We start from the raw sequence: 25869 nt of genomic DNA, 5'->3' as shown, positions 1-25869 counted from the left end.
CCTCATAATACCTCTTAGGTCAGGACTCGACGTTCTAGACCATCGATTATGACGAGCTCAGCGTGTCCAACATTCTCAACCTGACCATCATCATCTCCGAGACCGGAACTGTCCAACTCGTCTTTCTGCAGTTCACGAAACCCTTATTTCACCATGGAGACTTCGGAGTCCATTGGGAAAGATGCCCATGTTTTGCAAGTTCTCGTGCTTGACGGTGGTTTCGTGCGTACCATCTTTCTCCGGAATACATGCTCGTGCCTAAATTGCTTATTGCTCGTGATGTCCATGGCGGTAGGGAACGACACTGGAGGATATGTTCCACCAGAACATATCCACACCCCTGTGGTCAGCGAAGCCTATCGAGGACAACCCGGCACTGATTATCGAGACACATCTTGCGTTCTTGCGGGCCGGCGCAGATGTCATTCTCACCTCAACGTACGCAACCCTCCTTGCCACAGACCAGTTACTCATAAGGAGATGTAGATACCAATGTGCATTCAGCACATTCGAACGATGCGGCTACGGGAAGGACGACGCTAAACGGATAATGTGCAAGGCTATCAAGCTGGCGGCGGAAGCCCGAAGACGCTTCGTGAACGAACAAGCGGACAGCGGAGCGTGGGCGACTGCTAGAAGGATCAACATCGCACTATCGTTAGGCCCTTTCGGAGCAACGCTCTCTCCCGCGCAAGAATTCGACGGCTTCTACCCTCCTCCGTATGGTCCGCGAGGATACTCCGAGGACGGAAAGAATTGCAATGCCTTCCAGGACACCCAGGAGGGACGGCGACTCGAGGAAGAAGCTATAGATGCGTTGACGGCGTTCCACCTGGAGAGGCTGCGCGTGTTTACGGAGGACAGGGATGTGTGGGACCTGATCGACTTCATCGCATTCGAGACAGTGCCACTCACGAGGGAGGTCAAAGCGATTCGCAGGGCCGTAGGGATGCTACAGAACGAAACAGGTGTAGCAGAAATGAAACCGTGGTGGATCGGCACCGTATATCCCGGCGGTCGCTTCCCCGAAGAGCGGACACAAGGTGGAGAGAGACTCAGGGCATGCGACGTCGCGGAAGCCGCATTGGGACAGAAAGGGCGCATTCAAACACCACATCCATGGGGTTTAGGCATTAACTGCACAGAACCGAAGTACCTCGGCGGACTACTGCAGGAGATGACGAGTGCGGTTGGCCATATACTCAATGGCAAGCAGAAGCCGTGGCTGGTTGTGTACCCAAATAGAGGCGACGCGTACGATCCGGCGACGCAGACGTGGTCAACAGGGGAGCCACCAGCGGTGGGTGAGGGTTGGGCACGCAGGCTGTGCGAGATGGCCCAGCCAATCTTGAAACAAGAAGTCTGGCACGGAGTAATTGTAGGAGGGTGTTGCAAGACAGGCCCTGCAGAGATCGCGGCACTGGCACGAGAGGCGAGAAAAGAGCACCTGGGTATTGACGAGGCTTAGCAGGAGAGATTGCTGCAGAGTACCGCTTCCTGATCTCAAAGAGCCCGAAAGTAGCAGATGGTCACATAACTGGTAGCGTAACAGCAGTGCAGTTTGAACCAGAATATCTCCAGCACTTTGGACGGAGTAGACGACGAAATCGATGGAGGATGAGGAAGTCAAGCCAGTGCTGGACAGAGGAAAACTGTAACGAGTGTGGCGTGGGAATATTGCGGCAAGTCGCGAACTTACGATTGAGCGCTGGCGAGGACCACACCGAGCACGCCCGAATCGCTGTCTACAAGCTCACCTACGTCGCCTTCCCGACGCCCGGCTCAAAACAACCTCGCGGTGCGTCTCCTGTTGTTCACCCTTCGTTTCTGCGCAAAAACGGCGAAATTCGCGCGAGGCGTGCGGTGGATGGCTTCCAAGACCACCGGATGTTGATGCGCTTCTTTCTCTGTCTAGGTCCACCATGTCGTCAAAATTGCCATCTGTGCTCAACGCGAGCGAGGATGACATAAAGCTCCTGCTGGCTGCGCAATCACACATTGGTAGCAAAAACTGTGACAAGCAGATGTTGCCGTACGTCTGGAAGCGGAGGTCTGATGGTCAGTAACGTTGTACGATTTGTGCGCACCCCGAATTCGACGTTTCCTCAGGAATCCACCTACTCAACATCGGCAAGACCTGGGAAAAGCTTGTCTTCGCTGCTCGTATCATCGCAGCAATTGAGAATCCAAACGACGTCTGTATCATCTCTGCTCGCCCGTACGGGCACCGTGCTGTACTCAAGTACGCCGCAAATACTGGCGCGCAAGCCATCGCGGGCCGTTTCACGCCCGGGTCTTTCACCAATTATATCACCCGTTCATTCAAGGAGCCGCGTCTGATTGTCGTTACGGACCCGCGTGTGGACCACCAGGCGATCCGCGAGGCATCATACGTCAACATCCCCGTCATCGCGTTCTGCGACACCGATGCGCCGCTGAAGTTCGTCGACGTTGTCATTCCAACGAACAACAAGTCGCGTCACTCGATCGGTCTGATGTGGTGGCTCCTCGCGCGCGAAGTCCTTCGCCTCCGCGGCACGATCCCCCGCACTCCCGAGGGTTGGAACGTCATGGTGGACATGTTCTTCTACCGCGATCCCGAGGAGGTCGAGAAGCAGCAGCAGGAGGAGGCTCAGGCGAAGGCGGAGGCCGCTGCGGGCGCAGTTGCCGAGGCGCCTGTCAACGAGTGGGAAGCCACATCTGCCCCCGCCGTGGGCGGCATCAACCCTGCATTGGCCGGCGAGGGCGGTGCGTGTCATGAATTGTATTTCGTTTGCAGTTTTGAGCTGATTACTTGCTATAGGTGCTCTCGACTGGTCTACGGAGCCTACAGGTGCCGGTTCCACCGACTGGGCAGCAGACCCTCCCGCTGCTACTACTGGAGGTTGGGGAGCTGACGCTGCCGCTCCGACGGGCTGGGATTAAGTGGATCATATATGTCTCGTGTTATCCGATGTCGGGCTGTCATGATATTCATTTCTCTTATCGCCTCGCAATATGCGTCTGGCTTCCGCAGAAGAGCGCAGTGTATGCGCATTGTGCAACATGAAATTTTGAAACGTCATGTATTCATTTCCCTACACGGAAACAAGATCCTCGTGTCTGCTCTACACATGTCGTGAAAACCTTTATGAAAGCCCATGCACCCAGATCTCCTTCGGATATGCAAGTAAGACATAAATTACAATGACCATGTTTTCACTTTGAATGGCCAGGATGCGCTTCTTTCTATTCCGGTTGTGTAAAGGCGGAGCACAGTGGGCTGAGCTCATTCCATGCTGCCCAATGGCTCATGAAGGCCGCCTTGTCTGATCTTGGCATGCATCTCCTCGACCTCGTCCTGTACACGCTCGATCGACTTGAAGTACTTGACTGTCTTGACGTGCAGCTCTGCAGCAGGAAAGGTTCCGTGAGCGGCATGCGAAAGATGATGGCTGAAGGAGCGGGGAGGAAGGGTCAATGTGGAGAGGTCAATGAGAACATACCGGCTGTCGCATCCTCGTCGACGACGATGAGTGCCCACGGGTGCATCTGAAGCGCAGACAGTGTCCACTGTTTGTGATCAGACGGGAGTCCGGATAAGCAAGGCTGATCCTCGTACCAAATGATTGATGCCCTCCTCTGCATTAGAGAAAACACGACGCGGTCAATCATCGGCACCACGATCATATATAAGATTACTCACCAATAGCCTTGCTCAACGCCAGTGCCTTGCGCTGACCGGTGACGACGACGATGACTTCGCGGGCGTCAAGGACGGTAGCGACGCCGACGGTGAGGGCCATGCGGGGGACGGCGGCGATGTCGTTGTTGAAGAAGCGGGCGTTGGCGAGGATGGTGTCGTACGCGAGGGTTTTGATGCGGGTGCGCGAAGCGAGAGAAGAGCCGGGCTCGTTGAAGGCGATGTGGCCGTCCTCGCCGATACCGCCGAGAAAGAGCTCGATGCCGCCGTAGGCCTTGATCTTGGCCTCGTACGCGTTGCATTCGGCGATGAGGTCCTTGGCGTTGCCGTTGAGAATGTTTACGTTCTCCGGGCGGATGTCGACTGCGGTTGGTAAGTTAGCTCAGAGCGGATGATAGACGGGGCCGGGCGCGTACTGTGAGAGAAGAACTCGCGGAACATGAAGGTGTGGTAGGACTCGGGGTGGTCCTGCGGGAGGTTGACGTACTCGTCCATGTTGAAGGTGACCACATTTTGGAAGCTGCGGAGTGGATCGTTAGATCGCGGGTTGGAAGTGTATGAGTTTGCGGCACTGACGAAAGCTTTCCGTCCTTGATGAGTTTGATGAGATGCTTGTACGTCGGGATGGGTGAGGAGCCCGTGGGCAGCCCAAGGACGAACGGCTTCTCTGGAGTGGGGGCAAAGTCGTTGATACTGGATGTACAGGCAGTCAGCGAGGGCTTATCGCAAACTTTCTGTAGCGTACCGCTTGGAGATGTAGTTCCCGATGTACTCGCCGACATGGACAGCGTTGTCGCGGATGATGAGACCTGGTGGAATGGGGATCGATGAGATAGAGTCAACCTCGGATCGCTCGCTGCCTACGCATTGACGGGGCTTGAGATATGACAGACGAGCGAGAAGGCTACACTGCGAGCGGGAGGGGAGAGGGGGTTACGTTGGTGGGGGAAAGGAGGAGAGGCGGCAGGAGATGCGAGGTTTAGACTGTTGCATGATGGCTGGATTGGGAGAGAGGCAATATCGATCTGGCTCTGCGCGAAGGTCCAGCTCGGAGCACGCGCACAGTAAAGAGCAGCGTGCTCCCGGCCCATGTGGACGAGGCGATTGGCCGTACAGCTTCCATCCACCCATGTGCTCCGCGAAGGCGAGAACAAAGTCTACTGAAGAACCTCTCAATCTCCGCCAGCAATCACCAATCCCGTCTCGCTCGCTCTCTCAGCAAATTGCCTTGCAAGGGTTCGTGGCCGCTTTCAAGGCGACACAACCGTGTGCGCAACCGAGTCTTCGCCGATATTTCTGTTTTTCCAATCAACGATCGATGTGCTGCAATCGGCCAAACGAAGATCGTGCCTTCGAGAGCCTGTTTATGTTCCGAGCATGACTTAGCTGCTCAGGGTGTGCGATACTACTAGCTTCCTGCGATGGAAGAACAATGTCCCACGAGCGGTGCATCCGACCAGACCGGGGAGAGGTTTTAGTCGTAATGCGGCAAGTCTCCAACCTCATTCATGTTGCACTAATGGCTATTTGAACTAAGGAAAGGCCTCTTATGAGAAACATGAGCATTCAATATTCAGCGCTAGGTGTCTCAAGCAAAATAATGCATCTCAGGCGCGTGCAATCTCAGGGAAACGCGGCGGATTTCAGCGAGGAGCGAGATGAGCTCGCGCGCGTCTTGCGCGTCGCAGCTAAATGAAACGCGAAAACACGCTCACGTGATCTACGCGTGACACGCTCTGTTCGACTTGGTCCGAGACAGAACCTTGGCGCTCGTCGTTGCTGTACCGCTCCAGTCGCTCTCCGACTATCTCCTCCTCATCCATTCCCTTCGGCTTCGCTTGTAGCTGCTTTATTCCCTTCTGCCATGTCTTCACCACTGGACCTGTACGAGCCTCTCGACGTCATTGGCACAGGGTCCTTCGGTATCATCAGAAAGGTTCGACGAAAATCGGACGGCGTGGTCAGTAACAAAGTCTTGAACATTCTCCGGTGGGACCTTCACAGACATTGCAACGTATGGTTACCCAGATATTTGCACGCAAGGAACTCAACTTTGAGCGCATGTCAGAGCGTGACCGCAAGCAGATCGTCTCAGAAGTGTACGTCTTCTTTTCGTGGCATCGTCTTCGCTCGGCTAACCTGCGCCTATGCAGGAACATCCTCAAAGACCTCCACCACGAACACATCGTTCGCTACCATGATAGGCATGTCGATCGCGATGCAGGGATTCTTTACATTCTCATGGAGTACTGCGGTGGCGGCGACCTCTCGAGCATCATCAAGCAGGCACAGCGGTATAATCGGCCGGTACCGGAGGACACCATTTGGAACTACTTCATGCAGATTCTGCTTGCACTCAACCATTGTCACCATCCGAATAACCCGACAAGGGCTGGGGGCTCTGGAGAGGCGGATGGGAAGGAGAAGAGGCCGCAGATTCTGCATCGTGATTTGAAGCCGGACAATGGTGAGTGATCGTGGCATACATCCACAGGTATATCTCACACTGCGAAAGTATTCTTGGACGAAAACAACACGGTGAAACTAGGCGACTTCGGCTTGTCCAAGGCGCTCGCGCAGGCTAGCTTTGCCAATACCTACGTCGGAGTACGTCTGAATGCTCTCGTGCGATGCACGTCCCCATAATGTATGCGGACTTTTTGTGACAGACACCATACTACATGTCGCCGGAACTCATGCAAGAGAAGGCATATGACTCAAAGTCGGACATCTGGTCCCTCGGCTGTCTCATCTATGAACTATGTGCACTCAAACCGCCATTCCACGAAGCCAAGACACACGCGGAGCTTAGCATACTCATCAGGTGCGTATGCAAATATATGCGCACGTTCAGACTACTGTAGCCCTCCGTAGGAACGGAAGGATACCACCATTACCGAAAGGGTACAGTAATGCACTCGCAAGCGTCATCAAGTCTATGCTGAACCTTAACGTGAGTGTTGGGACCATTGCTCGTAAACGCTGACCTGTGAGACTGTACGTAGCCCGCAATGCGCCCGTCAGCAGCACAACTTCTAGGACATGAACGGCTGGAGCTTGCATTCAAAGTCGCTGAGACTCAGAAGCTGTCAGTGGTCATCTTGTTTCCTCCCTATGACCCCAGTTACGTACTTCCCCTAGGCTCAACCAAGTCAAGGCACACAAGGCCAATCTCATTAACCGAGAGCGTGATCTCGTCGCGCGAGAAGCAGCAGCTGCCGAACGCGAACGCGCGCTAACTGCTACCGTAGCCGCGAAGGACGAGCAGATCGTGTCTCTTCGCGGGCTCGCTGTCTCAGCAGAGAACATGCTGCAAGTACGTGTGAGGGAAGCGGTCGCGAAGCGCGATGAGGAGCTGCGTGTGTTAGTCCTCAAGCAGGAGCAGGAGGTGGCAGCACGCATGGCGAGGCGAGAAGAGGAGATTATGGAAGCGGTGCGGCGGCGCGAAGAGGACATTGCGCGGATGTGGTCTGATTGGGAGACGAAAACCCGTGAGGCGATGACCCGGGCGATCGAGGAGAGGATGGAGTGGGTCAGAAGTCAGGCGGGTGAGCTCGACCAGGAACGTGAGCGCCTGGACGAGGTGCGCGCAGAGCTGGAGGAGAAGATGGCGTCACTGGAGGCAGCGGAAAAAAAGGGTACTGCTAGCGACACTTCATACACCGCTGGGAGATTCAACCATGCTGACGCAGAACCGACTGTAGGTGCGAGCATGAACGCTAAGGTGAAGACGCCACTCGAGGAGGTGAAGAACATCCTTGCGCCGCTCGCGCGCCTGGCGGACTCGCCTGATCGCACGCCCGTGCGACCATCACAGTTCTGCAAGCCGCTCGTTTTCGAAACGCCGCGCCCGGGGACATTGGACTCGTTGTACTCGTTTTCGTCAGATGCAGATCCGCCATCGGCAATGAAGGGCGTGATCCTGACTGCGACTGGGGAGCCTGTGGCGACGCCGAGGCCATCGGAGCTCGCGAAACTCTTCGTGGACACGCCGCGGGTAGGGCTGAACTTTACTAAGATCTTTGATTGCGAGGAAGGCGAGAGCGTATCGGAGGATGGATACGAAACGGACACGCTGCCGCCGGCCAAGAGGCGGACGAGCCTGGGTACGGGCGCGAGCCTGCACTCGGAAGAGATGCAGACGCCTCAGCCGCAGACGACAGTCAAGGCGAACAGGATGCGACGTCCGTCGCTACAGAGAGCATCCTCCGGACGGCTCTCGCTGGACAACCCGATCAAAGCGCCGATATTCGATCAAGGGCCACGACGGACTTCGCTCGACCGTACTGCACGGCGAACGTCATTGGACCGCACTCCGACTGTAGCATCACGAAGCAAAGGCCTGAGGCCGTCTGCGTCTGCATCATCGGTATCGTCTGTAGCCTCGACGATCTCGACGGCGAGTTCCACTGTGTCTTCAGCGACGTCGACAGCCACCGCGCCTGCGAGTATCCCAACACGGCCAGCTGCATGCTATGACCTCTCGGACGAGGAAAATCTTCCGAGTCCGTTCCTGAAGCGGAGAGAGCGACAAGCGTACGCCCGTACAATCTCTGCGCCGATTCCGTCACGTCTGCCACCTGCCACGAGCCAGCCAAATGCCACTCGCAATGCTGTCGCGCGGAAGAATGGCGCGACGCTGCGCACGATGGCAGTGGTCAATGCTGCGAATGCGGTGAATACGCCCCGGGCGACGAGGACGGTGCCTGCGGCGGGCAGGATGGCGAATAGGACTACGTCGACCGGGTCGTTACCTGTGCGTGGGACGGTGAGACCGTCAATTGCCAAAGCGCATCAAGCGAGCGAACAGGCGAAAAGGGTACTGCTCCGGTCTTGAATTCTTCGGCGGTTTGTCTCGCGCTGTGATGAGATTGGGTCGCGGAGACGGAACTATACATTCTACATTGTTTATCGTGTTTTTATCGCGCATTCTACCTTGGGGACAGATCCGGTTGACACGTTGTCCACTTAGCATAACTCTTTATGTTGACATAGTTCGGAACAAATAATCCAGCCACTGGTCGGGCTTGCCAGTTTTCGCTTGCGACGCTCCGCGGCGTTTGACTTGGCCGCAGCATCTCTCCATGACCAATCGTAGTCTTGTCGTAAATGATAACGAACGGGCACGTCTGGATCGAGACGCAGGCGAGTTGGATTCCTCCAAATTTCAAAGTTTGTCTCAACGGTATCGTCCGCCAGGCCACCAGCAAGGTCGTAAAGAGCGTTTGTTTCTCATTCTCATTACGATTCAGACTAAGAAATAATGACTAAATCCTGCGTTTGAAAGGAGTGAAACGAGACGGGTGGCGTGGCTATGCCCGCGTGCCGCATATAGCAACTGTGGCCAAGCGAGCAAATAAGCGCTCATCAGCGCTCGTCCCCGTCCTCCATCTCGCTCGCGTCTTTTCGCCCTCGCCCTGCTGGTCCGGGTTCCCTCGCAGCACTACTGTACACTAGATTACTATCTGCACCATGTCAGCGACAGTGACTGTTACAATCTCCTCCTCTTCCACCGCATCAGCCGCGGCGTCGGCGTCTTCCAGTGCAGCCTCTGGTTCATTCACCGTCTCCGGAAACCTCAAGGTCCTCATCCTCCTGCTCTCTATGGGAGAAGCTGACTTTAATGTCCCTCTGTCCAGATTGTTGGAATTATCCTTGCTATTTCCAGCGGTCTGCTCATCGGCTCCAGCTTCGTATTCAAAAAGAAGGGTCTGCTTAGATCTCAGAAAGGACTGGTCGCCGGCGAGGGTGTCGCATACTTGAAGTCGGTGCGTCCGTGACGTGAGGATCGTCCGCAGGCCCCTTGTCTAACTGTACCGCAGCCTCTATGGTGGCTTGGAATGACCAGTACGTCCGCCTTCTCGCCCTAACTACCGGTCTCACGTCGTGTGCTCCCAGTGATGATCCTTGGGGAGATATGTAACTTTGTCGGTATGGAGATGCGCATTGGGACTGTCTTCGAGACCTGACGTTTCCGCAGCATACGCGTTTGTTGAAGCCATCGTTGTGGTGTGTCCATCACGTCATCTCGTGCCGATTGTCAGTACGCTCAGTTGGCCTATTTGCTGCAGACTCCTATGGGCGCATTGTCTGTTGTGATATGCGCCATCCTGTCCCATTTCTTTCTTGACGAGAAGCTGAGCTTCTTTGGATGGCTGGGATGTGGACTATGTATCGTACGCCAAGTTTTCCCGCGCACTGTCAAGCGGTCTAACACGTTTCGGCGCCTCAGATAGGCTCTGTAATAATAGCGCTCAACGGTTCGTCCATTAGCCGTGTTCGTTGGGCGTCAGTTCTCATTCTCGTGTGACAGGCCCTCAGGAATCGTCCATCGGGCAGATCAAGCTGTTCCAGAAAATGTTTCTCGCACCGGGTTTCCTTGTGTACGGCTCCATACTCATCGCAGCGGCTCTTGTCATTATTTTCTTCTTTGCGCCCCGGTTGGTCGTTTTACTCTCGGGGGCTCCGTACACATCGCTCATCACTGAGCGCTGAAGGTACGGGAAAAAGAGCATGCTCTGGTACATTATGGTTTGCAGCATGATCGGAGGTATCAGCGTAAGCGTCACCACTGGACTGGGCTCTGCGATCGTCACCACTGCGATGGGTGACAACCAGGTACGGCAGTAAGGTCTTGGGGAGCGCAACATCTCATTGTTGCATCCTTAGTTCAAGTATTGGTTCATGTACTTCTTGATGGCATTCATCGCGGTCACTCTCAGTAGGGTCAAGTCTACGCCGTTATACGTTGTCGTGCTGAATTGGATGCGTAGTCACCGAAGTTTATTATCTCAACAAGGCGCTGGCGCTCTTCAATACCGGTACGTTGGAAAGATGTGCTATTCAGTCGTGCCGATACTCACGGAGTGTATTCTCTTGTAGCAATGGGTACGTCGCGTCAAACATGGTCTTACATCTCGCGCGCTGACCGTTGCTTTTCTTAGTTACCCCGACTTACTACGTGATATGTGAGTATCGTTCTGTCCGAGTACATGAGACTCTAACCAACACCGTTTAGTCACGTTCTTCTCTATGCTCACGACAATCGTCCTGTTCCAAGGACTCAAAGCGAGCGCTAGTCAGATCATCACGCTCGTGATGGGTTTCGTCGTCATCTGCTTCGGCATCACGATCCTGCAGCTATCCAAGGTTGACCCGACCGAATTCAAGATGCTCGATCGGCGATCTACCATCCTGCTGCAGGCCGCCAGGAAGGAGACGGAGGGCATGGAAGAAAAGAATTTGGCGGCGGTCGAAGACCCTGGTATGGACGCGCTGCGCGGCGGGTTCGGCATGATCGGAAGCGTCATACGCGCACGGAGCGCTCACAGGATGAGCATGTCCAGCGCAGCGACGGGGTCGGTGCGCTCGCGGTACAGCAACGCCCCACCTGTGCCCGGCGGGGACCCGCTCGCGGGGATGAAGCGCCATCAGCTGTTTGACCCGCCGATGCCGATGACGCCGGACGGCACGAGTGGGGACCGCTTCTCGATGATGAGCCGGCCGTCGGACGTTGGCTCGCCGTTGCCTGGTTCGAGGAAGCAGACGATCAAGTTTGACACGGAGGACGTGGTGCATTCGTACCACCTCCCTGGGACGGGCGATAATTCTGCGACGCATGAACATAGGAGCGCGAGTCATCAGTCGATGAGCCCGTCTCCGAAAGCTGTGCGTCTTGGTTTGGGATGGGTCGGCGAAAGCGCTGCTAATAGATTCGTGTAGACCGACTTGAAGGATACGTTCGACGCGCAGGTCATCACTCTGCCCGTGCTCTCGCCGCTGGAAGATGTGGAAGAAGAGGCGGGGATGCGGACGGCGCCGCCAATGCTCGGCGGGAGCGACGATCCGTACCACCACCCGCGGGTGTTCGACTTGTTCGAGCAGACGCCGTCGACGGCGGTCGGCGGGTCGTTTGCGCGCTCGCCTGTGGGCGAGCCCCCGAAGCGGGAGCGGAAGAACACGGGGAGCAGCTCGTCGCCGTCGCGCCAGCACCACCAGCTGCAGTTTTGGCGGTCTCCGGGCGGGAGGCGGTATCCGTCTGGGCAGCCGGATGATGATAGGGAGCAGAGCGGGAGTTTGTGGCGGAGGGAGGAGGAGGAGGAGGAGGGCGGGGTGCCTTCTGAGGGGGGGATTAGGCTGGTGTCGAGCACGAACAAGCATTAGCGTGTTGGACTGGACGGATTGGATTGTGCGTTTCGGCGCTGTTGGGATGTCGTTCTCTATCTAGGATGTTCTCAGTGGTGTGGATGGATGTGGACCATACAAGTTATATTTCAATCTGTTTCGGTACGTGTTATGTTGTACATTACGATTCCGTGTAGAATGGGGTGGCGCCGATCGCACCTTGACGATTCAATATTCACGACGCGGACATGATCATGAGTCTCCTTATCTTATGTGTGTGTGCAAGTGACGAGTGCTAGTAATGCGGATAGGCTGTGAGGTGATTAATGTGCTCTAGGGGACGGTGCTGCATGGAACATGGAACGTGAAACGTGGAACGTGGAAGCCGGTTCAGGAGACGCTGATGGGGATGGGCTGGAGGGCGAGCGCGTCCTGCGCGTAGAGCAGCTTGGAGCGCATCCCGCGGCGGGAGCCCTCGGGGTAGACACACTTGAGGTTTCGCCGGGCGCACTGACTGCAATACACATTTTAGTCGACAGGCCGTGCACGAGACAGAGACACTTACTTGCAGGTACGGTCTTTGGCCCCGGGGGGCGGGCTGCCGCAGGCGATCTTGCGCTTCCGGCAGAAGAGGCAGGCGAGGGTGAGCGGGCGGCGGTGCGGTTCGTCCTGGTTCTGGTTCTGGCCCTGGCCATGTGCATGACTATGACTGTGACTGTGACTACTCGAGGAGCGTCTGCTCGCGCCGGATGCGGATTTGGACGCTGACGCTGCGGCGGGGATGGCGAGGACCTGGTGGCGCGGATCGTGGTCCCAGTCTGTGAGAGCGGGGTGGTAAGCGCCGTGCGAGGATCGGGGGCGGATGTGGGCGTGCGCGCCGTGCGCGTGGGCGAGTTCGTCTTCGTAGTGTGGGTAGACGCAGTGCGGTGCGGATGAAGGACGCGCGTGATTTGCTCTGTGCGCGGGGACTCCGGTATGGTTATGATCGTCCAAGCTCGGATGGTTATGGCCATCCAAGCTCGGATAGCATGAATCTGAGACAGCGCTCAGCTAGAGGTCAAATGCCGATAGAGTGGAGGGAGTTCTCACCTGCACCTGGAGAGGCAGACAGTAAGCCTGAAGCGTACTGCAGCGCGTGCTCGGCGGGATGGTAGTAAGCGTCGGGCAGGCAGGACATTTGCTGATCCCAGTGGCAGTCGTGTGGTGGCGGATCGTATGCGCCATCGGAGGCTATCGCGAGGGTGGGCAGCACGGGTGCTCCGTAGTTGGATGCGGATGGGCCGTCGAGCAATTGCTCGTTCATCTCGGAATAACCTGGACAATGCTCAGTTGCAGAACGCCAACACCGCGCGCAACGTCGTACCGTACGCATCGTAGACGACCGATCCGTGCGGATACTGCCAGACGTCGAGCGCGACAGACGGGTCGTAGGCGATCTGGCGAGATATGAGCTGAGGATTAGCACGGAGCAAGTGAGAAAGGCACCTGTTGATCGGAGATGGGGACGCAATCGCCGTGTGGCCAGTGGGCGCCGCCGTCTCCGAGCCAGGGATGGGCGGACGGAAGGTCGATGATGTAGGCGGTGGTCTGCATGAGGGGTGGAGGGACAATGGGGGCGAGGAGAGAGCGCGTTATTAACGCGTCCAAAACATCTTTGGGTATCGGTGGGAGACCTTCTGGAATGCATGGCTACTGCAGCACATCGCCGACGATCGCACCATTTCCCATGTGGAACGCAGCTTCCGGATGCAGACCAGATCGCGTTCATGTCAGAGCCGCCGGGAGCTGCCGTTACCGTTCTGTTGGGCTGTTACGTCTTCTGGAGGACTTTTCAGTTGGGCCGCTGAGTTGGGTTGGGGAGAAGGCCACCTTCCAGATTGGCGAAATAGACTTCGGCGTGCAGCAGTGCTCAATCGGTAAGTCGCCGTGATAACGTTCAAGCAGTCCTTCTGACGTTTTTGCTCAGCGACATGAGGTAAGATACATTGGACACCGGTGCTCGCCACGCACAGAGCCGCCCATTTCGATGGTCCGAGAGAGACATTGATTGCCTCAAGGCGTGCTCAATTCTTAGAGTTCGGCACGCCAGTTCAGTTCGTCGACCTCAAATACCAAGGGGACGGCGATGCCGAGCAGATGCCGAATATTATGTAAGCCAAGTGGCTCGTGGGAACGCTAGGCAGGGAACAGGAGTGGCGAGATTATTTCCGAAGGATTGCTTTACATTTTCTCGATTTTTATTGCCATCTCCCGTCGCACCTTCCCTAGTGCTCTGGTTTACCATGGATTGCAACATGTATGCACAGAGTTGCTTAGCCTGAATGTTAAAATGCTTCCAAGCAATAATTACACAGACTATCTCAGCACATTTGATGACAGCAATATGCAGGACCATGCAGTAGCTGCTGTCAATGTCATCATTGTTCCTCATCTATGTTGTGACTTTGTGAGAGTGAGATACACAGCCATTCGTCACAGTAGGTTGTCTGCAGCTGGACACCACAAACCGTGAGAAGATTGTGGGTGTGCAGTCTTCTTTTCAGGGATGTCCGCATCGCAATTTGGGGTTTACACAAGCAGCAATTCACACAAGAAATGTAGGAATGTCCCAAAGATAGAATTAACTGCCGGACATCTCAACAGCCACATTTGCTTATGTAATTCTCGGCATTTGCTCGGCATCGCCGTCCCCTTGGTATTTGAGGTCGACGAACTGAACTGGCGTGCCGAACTCTAAGAATTGAGCACGCCTTCAGACGTAAGAGCCCTGCTTGCTGCGCTCGCGTCAATCATTTCGGCCTGCCATGCCCGACCTTGTCTATGCACAAGACACCGCCCATATAGCAGCCCATCAGCACCAGCCTCTTCGCCCGCAGCATCCCCATGCCACGCGCCACCCCGGAGATCAGCCGACGCATGGAACCCTCGCAGATAGCTCGACATGCGGCCTCGCGCGTCGACGTGAACATCGTACTCAACGCCGAACCCGTTTCTGGAACAAAGATATCGACGATCAAGAAGCCCCACGCATATGGCATCTCCCCGGTGGCCGCGCGCCCGTTGAATTCACGAAGCGTGTCTTCAATTTCGAAGCATGATCTACCACGCACAACGACACGTGCGCCCACCTTGGGCTTTTCCCGAGCACCGAACACGACTTTGCGCATTTACACCGCGGGGCCTCGCCTCTACAATGATATCGATCCATTCGAACGTCGCAATTGATTAATGAGATATCGCTTCCACGCGGCATCCACGCCAACGTCGCTCACTCCACCCGTCCTATCGCCCAGGCACGCCACGCGCAATCATATATACCAACCACGAAATCATGGCGAACTTTGCGCTGCACCCCATTATCGCAGCCTGCCCGAGCCTCGGTGGAGTTAACGCACCTCCCGCGCGGTGCGAAAAAGCGGTTCGAATGTTCGCTCACGAAATGAAAAAGAACCGTCTGATGACCCTGAATCGCTTTACGAGAACCACCGAAGGGCCAGCTAGCATCCGCATCTCGCTCGGAGACCTGCCAGAAGCGGCCCAGCTGCTCCTTTGTCAATGAGCATGCGTACGGTACGGCGTGTGCCAGCGACAAGGGTCCTGGGACGTTCCGGACGGGTGCATGGATGCGTGCACGAGCTTAAAATGAAATCAATCTCATATCAGCCAGGCTTGACAGTGCTGAGCAGAACACGCCAGGCCATATGCGTTGCGGGAACGGCCGTTATATTTTTCTTGGACGCTAACAATTCTCCAACGCGCGCCGGCGCAAATGAAAAAGAAAGAAAGAAAAAGACCACCCGCGTGGTCCAGCAGGCCATGCTGCCTCGGCGGCGTACATCGTTTCGAGGGCAACATACAATATCTACGAGAGCTCGTGCTGCGCCGGGAAGGGCACCGCGTCGAGCGTCCGTGCCGCCTCGCCGTACGTGAGCACCCCGACGTACGGCATTACGTTGTACTTGAGAGAGTAATTCGCCGGCGGCGTGTCCCTGGATGCACAGGAACCGAACGTGAGCGGACAGTCAGAGAAGCCGAGATGAACGTAGTCAAGGGACGATATGAAAGATGTTATTTTGGGTGTGGAGTGCGCATGCGATTCGGAATGAGAAAAGATGGACGCGTGGAGTGGCTCATGGGCTCCACAGGGTCGCGACGCCGCTCTTTGTCTATATCGGAAGTGCGGACACCAGGACGGCGTTGATTGAACGCAAGTGACCGAAAATCGTGATTTCCGGCGTCAACGCCATGCAATGGCATAAGGCTATGAAAGTTCGTGCCTGGCCAGAAATGGGACGGCGTCCGGCATCCACGCTGCGCGCCATACATGAGCACGGCATCATGCTGTGTTCGAGAGCATAATTTGCCGGTAGAGTCTCGCAGAACCACATATATGAGCGTGCATGCCCGAGCCGAGACCAACGGCCGCGAGCGAATGAGATGCACGCCGACACCAGTTGGATGGGTGCGCGGGCTCGTCGGCGGACACAGGATGGGACGAACGGACGAGGCTGGACCGGTCTGCGCACCTGAAAGACGTGCTCATCTCGCGGAAAGTATATCTATTGCGGCCCGCCGTTTCGATCTTGGCGTCTTCTTTACGGCGAACAATCCTGTCCCATATGACGACTTCATTGGTGACCTGGCCAGCAGCGTGTCTTAGTGCGCGCGGGATGGGTACAGAGAGAATGGACGGGTAGGTGGAAATGCAAACGCACGCACCCCCTGGCGGTTCGTGTACTCTGCCGTCACGTACAGGAAGAGCTGCTTCGTGTTCCAGTTGAATAGAGGGGAGAGGTCTGGCGGGTGCGTCTCGCGCTGAGCAGAGCACGAGCCGGCGCGGATAGGTGCGGGGACGTACCGGCTGTCAGGTTAAAGTTCACGAACGCGAGCTCCTGCTTTTTCGTCGCATAGCGCCGTGTGTTTCCGGTGAACCTAAGAGCATCCGCCAGAATCAGGTTCGGGTCACAGCGCCGTAGGATTCGACGCACACTTGCACGGAGGCGACGGCGAGCGAGCCCTTCGGGTCCGCGGTGAAGAGGAACGACGAGAGCGCGATGGCGGCGAGCAGCGCCATCGTGCAGGACGAGAGCAGCGCAGAGACGTTGTTGACCCGAGCGTAGACGGTGTGCATCGTGCTCTGTGGCTTGATCGACACGCACGCGAACAAGCGCCCAAGTCGTGTCGGGCGCGGTGTTGTGCGCTGTTTGGCTCTCTGGGCGACGCGGGGTAGCGCTGGACGAGACCCCTCCTCATTCCATCCCATCCCGGCCAGCTCACCTCACACTCTTCGCAGCCCCGGTGGCGTGCGCGTGCTTGTTCTTGACGACGACGACGACGACGACGAAGACGACGATGCCCAATGCGTACTTCCTCCACCGGTTTCTGCGCCAGATCGCAGCGTGGGCGCTGGTCTCGTTCTTCACCGAAATTCGGATTATAGGCGGCGAGAACGTTCCCCGCAATGGGCCCATCATCGTGTAAGTCGTGCATCATATGCTGTCTGGCTCGACGTGCTCCCGAGGAGTCATCGAGACTCGAGATGCTCCGTGGAAAGCCAATGAGAGGATGCAGCGTCCTGCTGAACATGTCGAGGATGCTGCCTCCTGTTTCGCGACGCGGTGCACGGTGCTAACGTATGATACCCCCCAGCATCGCGACACACCACAACATGATGATTGACCCTGCGATACTCTGCAAGCCCTCTCCCTTTCTGACTTCCACTGCGCCCATCTAACCCCTGGTACTAGCCACCATGTTCCCCTACCACCGGATCCTCCACTTCTGGGCCAAAGGTGCGCATCTCCGCATCTCCACACACTCACCAGCTACATCGGAACATGTTCTCAGCCTCCTTATTCGCGAACCCCATCGCGGACTACGTCCTCCGCTCGGCAGGCAACATCCCAGTCGACCGCAAAGCCAAAGACCGCAAGAAACTCTTCCTCGGCACATTCGACGCGCTCTCGCACGGACACGCCGTCGCCGTCTTCCCCGAAGGCACGTCCTACACCGAGCCGCGCATCGTGCAGGTCAAGGACGGCGCGGCCTGGGCCGCGCTCGAGTACGCCAAGTGGGCGCGCGAACACCCAGACCGCGTGATGCCCGGCGCGGAGAACGTGCGCATCGTCACCGCCGCGATCGTCTACACGAACAAGACAAAGTACCGTAGTAATGTGAATACGTTCGCTTTCGCGCTTGCTGCACGTGCTGACGTCTATTGCTGACAGGCTATCATGGAGTGAGACCGCCTTGTGTTGGTGTATGAGAAGTTATTCATCCGTTGTGGACTGTCTAGGTTTGGTCCGCCCATGAGCATTGATCCGTACCTAGAGCAGTTCATGTCCATTGAAGAAGGTGCCCCACGCTCAGCAGTGAAGCGACTAACTGCCGCGCTCGAGCAAAAGTTGATCGAAACCACAGTCAACGCACCGGATTGGTACGCATGGTTTAATTCCTGCTGGCATAGTGCTGACCCGCAGCAGGGACACTCTGTATGCTGCGCGCATGGCGAGGGATCTGCTCTGGGACAATGAAAAGTCCATCAACCTCGACGAGTTCGTCATCATCTCGCAAACGTACGTGCCTGGCCTGCTTTGGTCTATTGCAGCTAATAAGTCTCCCTAGCCTGGTCGATCTATTCTCCACACCCGATTTGGTTCCAAATTTCACAGCGATTCGACGCCATCTACTCACATACTACTCACTACTCCAATCTACCCACCTCACTAATTCAGTGCTATCCTCACTACCCCTCCCGGAGACGCTCGATCCTCATCGCACCATCCCTCTCCCCAGTAGACTGTTTACACTCACCCTGCTCATACGTGATACGCTTGCACTGCTCGTTCGCCTGCCGTTCTTCCTCGGCCCTCTGCTGCTGCACTCGCCCGCGTACCTCTTCGCGCGCTTCGGCGCACGTCTCGCCGAGGACGAGGAAGAGACGCAGGCGCAGAACAAGGTCGTCTTTGGACTCCTGCTCCTCCTGCTGATCTACCCTGCTGTGTTTTTCTTCGTCTGGGCCTTCCTGCGTTATACGACCTTTGGCGCAGTCATCGCGGCTGCAATGGTCGTGCTGTTCGCGATGTACCATACTAAGCTGGTCAACGGTACGCTTCCGCCGTTCACGAGCGACGCCAACATACTGACTTTGCTCCGTCGTCAAGCTAACTATGAACGGTATGCCTTTAGACGTGATTCACAAGCGCAGTGCTGATAACAAAATGCAGCGCAAAACGCCTCGTCTCCGCTTGGCGCATCCTCGTGGGCGTCTGGATGCCCAAACGTTGGGATCTCTCATCTACCGTGCTCGCGCAGTACACCGTACCGCACGTTCCGCCTGAAAATGAGTGGGTCGACCGATCCAAGGTCAAGGCGCGGCGGGCTACGCCAACGCCAACGCCGAGTCCATCTGAGGCCGAGCAGCTGCCTCCCCAACTACCCACCGCACGCAAACGGCGCCGCCCGCCAACACGCCGCCTGATCAGGCACGTCCTGCGCGCGCGCGTCGAGGCTGCCAAGGCGCTCGCATCGCTTTTCGCGCAGCTCGACAAGGCCGAGGGAAAGCGCGTCCGCGCGTCCGCGCACCTCGCACGCGCATACGGAGGTGTGGTCGAAGAGAATACTGATACTGGCCTTGTCGACACGGCCGAGGGCGTGGAAGCGCTTTTGGAGCCGGTGGCTTGGAGGTCTGCGCGGGAGGTGGTGGCCTTTTTGCGTCAGCGCGGCGCGCGCATCGCTGCGTTGGAGGACCGCATTGAGGGCGACTGGGCGGCGTTGAGCAGTGAGGGTGATAGTGATGCGGCCGTTGGCAGCGAGAGGGACGAGGACGTTGTCTGGGTTGCACCAGGACAGTCTGAACTTCATCATTGATGTTATGGAGCTGTAGCATACGTACATCCTATTCAGTAAGTTTTGTGCGCGACCTCCTCTCATTCCGCACACCCTGTCATACCTTGTGCGTGTGCCCGTCGGACGTCTCACGCATTCCGCAAGACATAGTCTCACCGCCAATGCATTCAATACAGTTGTTAAGGTAATAATGATAGACAAGAACAGCATGCACAATGGGGATCAAGCACGACGAAAGCACGATAGCGATACAGCAGGTACAAGATGATGTTAGTCAGAAACGGGAATGCTGCCAAACTGCCAGCAGGAAATGTATTACGGGCGGATAATGGATATCAATTGTTGCAGCCAGTCCGAGTCGACCGTGGCATTCCGGTCCTTTACCATAGTAAGACGATTGAGAGATAATCTGGTCAGTGCATTATCAATTCTAGTGGCGAGCGAGTCGAGCAGGTACATGAGGTCTGCGTCAGAAGCTTTGTCCATGGCGGGAAGAAGGGTCTGCGGTTTGCAATGCGAGAACGCAACATCCGCGGGCTCATCCACAGGCTGTGAAGGGCTGCGAGAGGCTGTAGAGTTGGGCCGGCAAACCCGTCCTGCTGATAATGCTTCCAGTCGGATACACAGGAGAGCGAGCTCTCGCATCTGCTCCACACTGAACTGCACGCGCGAAGTGGAAGGACTGGGATCTGTGGGGCCAGGATTGAGACCTTGCCTGCCCGCGAGCTCCTCGGAGTACACGAGCGACAGCATTTCTGGGACCTCCAGACCTTTCAGCTTCACCTCTCCCACTGGCACCACGACGATGCCAAGGCTCTTGATGGCGTCGACGGCTTGTGCAGGCTGTAGGATAGATTGTTCCGTCTCACCTTCCGTCTTTAGAACCAGCGCATTGATCTCTCGCACGATATCAGCGCTGCACATGATTTGGCCGCCCGCAGCGCATCCACTGATTCGCGATGCTCGATTGACCATGGGCCCGAAGTAGTCCATGCGATTTGTGATGGGATCGGGCTCGCAAACAGGTAAGCCCGAATGGAGGCCCATGCGAACCGAAAGGCCGCGCACGAGCACTTTTCCATCGGCGCCGTACACCTCCTTACCATCTTCGCACTCCAAAATCTCGAGCGGCCACTCAACTTCCAGCAGCTGGACTTGCACACTCAGACACCACCATATCGCGGCGAGCGCGCTTGGAAACGAGCACATGAACGCATCGCCTTCGGTCTTCACCTCATAGCCTCCGCAGAAGCGAAGCTGGCGGCGTAATAGGTTGTTGTGGAGAACCATCGCAGTCGGCATGCCAGCATTGACCTCCCACAGGTGAGTGGAATTGCGGATGTCTGTGAAAACCAACGTGACATGGCCCGTCGGTGCCGGCACTTCTCCATCAAGACGAGAGATATCTATATTTGTAATGAGCTTGTCCCGTTTGCGACGCTTTAACAACAGGTTCGTTTCGGTGTCCATCACGGATTCCATTGTCGGCTGGCGAGAGCGTGACGCTCCTCTGAACAGATCGGCCACCGAGATTACCATAATCATGGTCGTGCCGTCCGCAAGGCCATCCGCAAGGCCATGATGACTAATAGCGAGGTCTCGGAGCTTCTGGGCAGCGATCATCGGATCCCCTCGCTCTGTGCGTGCAATGTCTACTGCCGTCTGATAAGAGACATGGTCCCACAACCCAGAGTTACCCACGATCACGAACTCGTCCTGCTCGTTGAGCTCATACGTGTGTACGTACGGCTTGGGATTAACCACTGGCAAGAGATTGTAGAAGCCGAACGACCTCGCAACATCAATTTCGTCGTTGACACAACCCTTGGGCGACACCCATCCTTCTGCGTTTCTGATTCTCGATGTCTCCTCCCGGTCAAAAGGATCATGCAACTTTGACAATGGCTTCGCGTTGCCTTGTCTGGAGACCACAGCCAACGATCGCCCGGCGTTAGCGACATATAGTGTTGTCTTCACGAGATGCAATACAACCCCAGAAGCACCACTACGCATATTCGCCATATCGCGTTTGACTGCATTCGATGTCGACGTGCTGACATGAGACATTTTGCGAGCCGAAGCGTTGGAGTACAAGTAATCATGCAGGTGGCGATTGAGCTTCAAAAAGGCGCGCCGCAGTGCATCGGGAATGGCCTCATTCCCATCAGGTCGGAGGCGCTCGAGCTCTTCCTGATAGGCCTGCACAAAATGTGATTGAAGATAGCTGTTGAGCCAATGGTTGTTGCCAATATGGGATGCACGTCCAAACATCGCAAACACAGCCTCGTCGGACTTGCCGCGAAATTGGGGTTGAACGAGGTCAAGCATGTTGAGATGCTCAGTAGCACGGTCGAGGGTGTCCGCGATGCCATAAGCCATACCGTTGACCTCGGATAATGAGGTGCGAACTCGCCGATCCTCGTTCTCATCCGGTATACTGGCGCCGTTCGTAGCAGTGATATCCATCAACCCGAGGACGCGCAGCTGGGTCAGGCCAGAGAAGTCCGCCAAGACCTTGCGCTTCTCGTCCTCCTTGACCGGAGCCATGTCGGTACGGATTTCAAGGCGCTTGTTACCGGACAGGTTCAAGTACTGTAGACTCGTATTGAAGTTCCTGTAAATCATTCACGATCGGTGCAAGTCCTTCCACGCGGGTGTGGTGTCGGCTCACCAATTCCAGTCATACTCCCAATTGAAGATGTTGTACTTGAGGATATTGCTACCGACATCAAGAACGGTGAGACTCATCAGCTTCCCGAGCTCATGAGGCAACGTCTGCAACTTATTGCCATTAAGGAACAGAACGCCGAGCTTCGTTAAGCGATGCAAATCTTCGGTTGGAATCGTGGACAGCCTGTTTCCGCTGAGGTAAAGTTCTCTCAACTGTGCCAAATTCCTGAAGAACGACGGTGGAATATCCTGAATATCGTTGAATGACAGGTTGAGCACACGAAGTTCCTGCAGCAACGCGAGAGGATGGAGGGTGTCGTCAGTAAGACGATTCTCGCCTAGGTAGAGCCGTTCCAAGGAGAACACGAGCGGCGGTGGCGTTCTCCCTGAGACCGAGCCGCCGGTCGAAGCCTTGCGTTCCGAGAAGCTCCCACTTCCTGCGGGACCGACAGCAAGCTTCTCGCTAGATGCACTGTTCGCCACGACAGCGGGCGTAACGGTGCCGTGGATTGGTGGCAGTCCCCATGACCCAAGCAAATTAGAGGTAACATTGATCAGCTGCAGAGATGCGCAGTTCCACAGTGTTCCCGGAAGCTCGGATAGCGAGTTATTATGCGCTTCGAGCATTTCAAGTTTCTGCAGCTGACCGATGGTATTCGGCAGAGCACGAAGCTGGTTGTTCGAGCAAGATAGATGAATGAGCTGACTGAGCGAACCCAAGGAGTCAGGTATATAGCGAATCGAGTTGTGGTCGATACGCAGCACCTCCAGAGCGGTCAGTTGCGCCAGCGCGCGCTCATCAAGAGCTGACAGCTTCGCATGCGAGATATCAAGAGAAGTAAGTGCAAAGGGCTGGTCGAGCGGACCTGGGGCCAGCGCAAGCTGGGTAATGTCATTATGCGACGCATCGAGTTGCTTCACCGATGGTCCGAACGAGATGTCCAGCGCATGCATAGCGTTATGGTCCGCGAAGATCTGCTCAACCTTCGGCAGCATGCTCACTTTCGAGATCTCCGAGATGTGATTCCGTCGACAGTCCAGCATTCGCAGGTTGATCAGCTCGCTGCAGCTCGCAGGAAACTCGGAAACCTGATTACCGATAATGATGAGCTGTTCGAGCTCGCGGAGCTGGCCAATATTGTCCGGCAGTTTGTCGATCATGTTGAACGACACGTCGAGATCGACGAGGCTCGGTATACCCGAGATCACCGAGGGTAGCACGCGAAATTTGTTGTTCGAAATGTTCAGATCCTTCAGCGCCCTTAGTCGCGGAAACCACCATGGGAGTTTCTCCATGCGGTTATTCTGCACCTTCAATGACCATAGCTCGGGGATCCTGTCCAAGCCCGCGTCATCGAGGTCCGCGATGCGATTGCAAGACAAATCGAGCCGGCGGAGCGTAGAACAATGCCGAACGCTCTGAGGGACCTTCTTCATCGCCATATTGGTCAAGCGGAGCTCATGAAGCGACGTACACGCCTGGATGAAGTCGAGTGGGATTTCGAGCATCGGATTACGCGAGAGGTTCAGCGAAACGATCGCGTCTGCATGTGGGTAGAGCAGGATCGGTACCGTGCGCAGGCTACGCCCTGTCAAATTGATGTTCTCAAACGTGTCGATATGCAGTTCGTCTGACTGCACGTATGACAACGCACCGTCAGACAGCCGGCATACAGAATGTATGATGTTCAGGGACGCACCGCTGGTCCGAGCACGTTGCTCTTGTAGACTAATCTCATCAGGAATGCCAGGTCGCCCGCCCCGAGCATATCGAGCCCGTCTTTCTGTTCATACCCTGCTTGCTCCAACCGGCGGCGCACGACGTTGGCGGGCCGTTCCGTCGGTGCTAGAACACGCTCTACGGAGCATTAACGACGGGCACTATTTAGTAACAACGCACTTACCTCGGCCCCGTTCCTTCAGATATAGACTGTACGGCTCCCGCTCTGGATTTAGGAGCAGCTTCTTATTGAGGGTGAATGTAAGTTGCTCCACCGTCACTGAAAGATCAATCTTCACGACGTGGTACGTTCCGTTCGCGCGATATATTCGAATCTGGTATACGACTGATGACTGTGAAGACTTGCCCCCCACGCTTGCGGCTGCTGTCCTCCTGCGCTCGGGCCTCGGCCGACTCGCACCGCTCGCCTCGTTGTCATCAGAGCTCGACTCCTCTTCTGCTATCGCCGACACAGATGCATCCTCTCCTTCCTTGTCCACCGCCCAGCTCTCCGGTGCAGTCCACATTGGCGAGTCGTCAGCTACGATCTCTTGCGGGCGCGTAGTCGGGGAAATCTTGCGGCTGTCAAACTTGGACGGTACAGGTGTCAGCGAGTGACTGCTTGAAGGAGAGAATGGGTTGCTGAAGATATTGGGCGAGGGCGCCGCGATGGGATAGTTCATGGACGAGAGGTCGGAGCTGGAGCGGTCGAAGTGGCCGCTGAGAGGTGAGCCACTATCTGGCGCTGAGGACATGACAGATGGATCGACGATACCGTCCATCTTACCGAGATCGGTATCGAGCATGAACTGGTGCTCATGCTCGGCCTTGGGGCGAGGAGAGTCAGGAGAAAGGTTAGAGGGCTTGTTCCTGCGGAACTTGTCCTTGATGGAGGATTGCGAACTAGAGGAGGCACCTGAAAGAGCTGTCGATGTACTGGCTGTAGAAAATGAGTGCGAGGTTGGCAGCGGCGGTACGACTTCGTCTGAAGGAGGAACGTCAGACCGCGTCCGGCTCCGAGAGCGCTTCTTGATGATATGGTGAAGCATTCCAAACGACGATTTGGGTTTCCGTGGCTCATGAGAGGACGAAAAATCAGGGTTGGAGGATATGGAGTGCGTACTGACGGTCTGAGAGGAGCGTGAGCCGGAGAGGGAGATGCTCGAGCTGCTGGATTGTCGCGGGAGGGTGAAGGACGACAACGAAGATTTGTTCGAGAATCCAAAGGTCCGTGGCTTTGGTGGCGGGGTCGGCTGTGCGGCACCATCTTAGCACAGACACGCAGATGAACAAAAGGAGCTCACCGGCTGTGCATCCTCCTCTGGTGTCGCAAGCCATGGAGCAATGACCAAGTTGTCGGTGTCAGTCTGTGGTGCATGAGGAAGCAGGTCCTGTGCGGGGAGGAGATCCCGGCCAAAGTTGGGGCAAAAGTCGTCCGGGGCAGGGAGAGTGATGGACGTCGGCGCGAGGGAAGAGGCCGCCATGTAAGTCGACGAGGATGCGCGGGCTGACGGGGAGAGCAAAGTGCGTTTATGCACTGCGGCAGAGCTAACGCGCTGCGAGGAAGGCAGGATGGGGCGATGGGTGGTAGCTGTCGACGACATCGACGGGCGACATGCTCGGCCCACTAAACTCGTCTCGGACCAGCGCACTATGGGCGCCTATCAGCTCTACCCTTTTCGGCAACTGGCCTTGTTCGTGAAATATTATTCGTGAAATATTATTCATTCTCTCTTCGAAGGCCTTTGCCACTTTGTGCCGCTATTCTGCATGCTCCCAGGCCTTTCTGCTCTTAAAAGTGATTGCTCCCCATTTGCCATGCTAG

The 25869-nt window shown here is 56.2% G+C and overlaps 9 protein-coding genes across 9 annotated transcripts; 5 read left to right on the top strand and 4 right to left on the bottom strand.

Moving 5' to 3' along the window:
- Window positions 1-153: 153 nt before the first annotated feature.
- Window positions 154-1468, top strand: LAESUDRAFT_658043 (Homocysteine S-methyltransferase; the record flags this gene model as incomplete). The annotated part of the gene is made up of 3 exons (XM_040904723.1): window positions 154-222; window positions 296-438; window positions 487-1468. The coding sequence occupies 3 exons, from the start codon at window positions 154-156 to the stop codon at window positions 1466-1468; spliced, it is 1194 nt and encodes a 397-aa protein (XP_040762011.1).
- A 454-nt stretch (window positions 1469-1922) lies between these two features.
- LAESUDRAFT_658091 (40S ribosomal protein S2) lies at window positions 1923-2925 on the top strand (the record flags this gene model as incomplete). Its single annotated transcript, XM_040904728.1, has 3 exons — window positions 1923-2058; window positions 2110-2748; window positions 2804-2925. 3 exons carry the CDS (start codon window positions 1923-1925, stop codon window positions 2923-2925), a joined length of 897 nt encoding a protein of 298 aa, XP_040762010.1.
- Window positions 2926-3217: 292 nt separating this feature from the next.
- LAESUDRAFT_728070 (Glucosamine/galactosamine-6-phosphate isomerase) lies at window positions 3218-4550 on the bottom strand (the record flags this gene model as incomplete). The annotated part of the gene is made up of 8 exons (XM_040909355.1): window positions 3218-3390; window positions 3486-3552; window positions 3602-3621; window positions 3686-4045; window positions 4099-4202; window positions 4259-4375; window positions 4428-4491; window positions 4547-4550. The coding sequence occupies 8 exons, from the start codon at window positions 4548-4550 to the stop codon at window positions 3269-3271; spliced, it is 858 nt and encodes a 285-aa protein (XP_040762009.1). The 3' UTR covers window positions 3218-3268.
- A 765-nt stretch (window positions 4551-5315) lies between these two features.
- On the top strand, window positions 5316-8728 carry LAESUDRAFT_728066 (kinase-like protein). The gene is made up of 8 exons (XM_040909354.1): window positions 5316-5642; window positions 5711-5781; window positions 5836-6149; window positions 6198-6289; window positions 6352-6506; window positions 6557-6635; window positions 6688-6770; window positions 6824-8728. The coding sequence occupies exons 1-8, from the start codon at window positions 5547-5549 to the stop codon at window positions 8517-8519; spliced, it is 2586 nt and encodes an 861-aa protein (XP_040762008.1). The 5' UTR covers window positions 5316-5546; the 3' UTR covers window positions 8520-8728.
- Window positions 8729-9154: 426 nt separating this feature from the next.
- On the top strand, window positions 9155-11404 carry LAESUDRAFT_658110 (DUF803-domain-containing protein; the record flags this gene model as incomplete). The annotated part of the gene is made up of 13 exons (XM_040904732.1): window positions 9155-9265; window positions 9322-9450; window positions 9505-9529; window positions 9581-9613; window positions 9663-9691; window positions 9754-9858; window positions 9915-9942; window positions 9996-10122; window positions 10180-10300; window positions 10352-10403; window positions 10456-10503; window positions 10627-10650; window positions 10701-11404. 13 exons carry the CDS (start codon window positions 9155-9157, stop codon window positions 11402-11404), a joined length of 1536 nt encoding a protein of 511 aa, XP_040762007.1.
- A 792-nt stretch (window positions 11405-12196) lies between these two features.
- On the bottom strand, window positions 12197-12478 carry LAESUDRAFT_658075 (uncharacterized protein; the record flags this gene model as incomplete). The annotated part of the gene is made up of 2 exons (XM_040904724.1): window positions 12197-12320; window positions 12372-12478. Coding segments are annotated over 2 exons (231 nt in total), but the record flags the coding sequence as incomplete, so codon positions are not given.
- Window positions 12479-15483: 3005 nt separating this feature from the next.
- On the bottom strand, window positions 15484-16949 carry LAESUDRAFT_728064 (signal peptidase subunit). The gene is made up of 5 exons (XM_040909353.1): window positions 16795-16949; window positions 16665-16738; window positions 16526-16602; window positions 16333-16445; window positions 15484-15795 (listed from the first exon to the last, which is right to left on the bottom strand). Exons 1-5 carry the CDS (start codon window positions 16935-16937, stop codon window positions 15669-15671), a joined length of 534 nt encoding a protein of 177 aa, XP_040762005.1. The 5' UTR covers window positions 16938-16949; the 3' UTR covers window positions 15484-15668.
- A 115-nt stretch (window positions 16950-17064) lies between these two features.
- On the top strand, window positions 17065-19877 carry LAESUDRAFT_751176 (glycerol-3-phosphate-acyltransferase). Its single transcript, XM_040911652.1, has 10 exons — window positions 17065-17283; window positions 17456-17499; window positions 17554-17598; window positions 17654-17979; window positions 18034-18044; window positions 18102-18242; window positions 18289-18381; window positions 18431-18912; window positions 18970-18982; window positions 19033-19877. The coding sequence occupies exons 1-10, from the start codon at window positions 17159-17161 to the stop codon at window positions 19673-19675; spliced, it is 1923 nt and encodes a 640-aa protein (XP_040762004.1). The 5' UTR covers window positions 17065-17158; the 3' UTR covers window positions 19676-19877.
- Window positions 19878-19977: 100 nt separating this feature from the next.
- LAESUDRAFT_682807 (adenylate cyclase-like protein) lies at window positions 19978-24715 on the bottom strand (the record flags this gene model as incomplete). The annotated part of the gene is made up of 4 exons (XM_040905803.1): window positions 24229-24715; window positions 24025-24182; window positions 22326-23959; window positions 19978-22268 (listed from the first exon to the last, which is right to left on the bottom strand). Coding segments are annotated over exons 1-4 (4425 nt in total), but the record flags the coding sequence as incomplete, so codon positions are not given.
- Window positions 24716-25869: the final 1154 nt, after the last annotated feature.

Source organism: Laetiporus sulphureus (assembly GCF_001632365.1).
Source record: "Laetiporus sulphureus 93-53 unplaced genomic scaffold LAESUscaffold_33, whole genome shotgun sequence".
NCBI classification, from domain to species: domain Eukaryota; kingdom Fungi; phylum Basidiomycota; class Agaricomycetes; order Polyporales; family Laetiporaceae; genus Laetiporus; species Laetiporus sulphureus.
The sequence above is the reverse complement of the archived record's forward strand: the minus strand, read 5'-3'. Positions and strand labels throughout refer to the sequence as shown.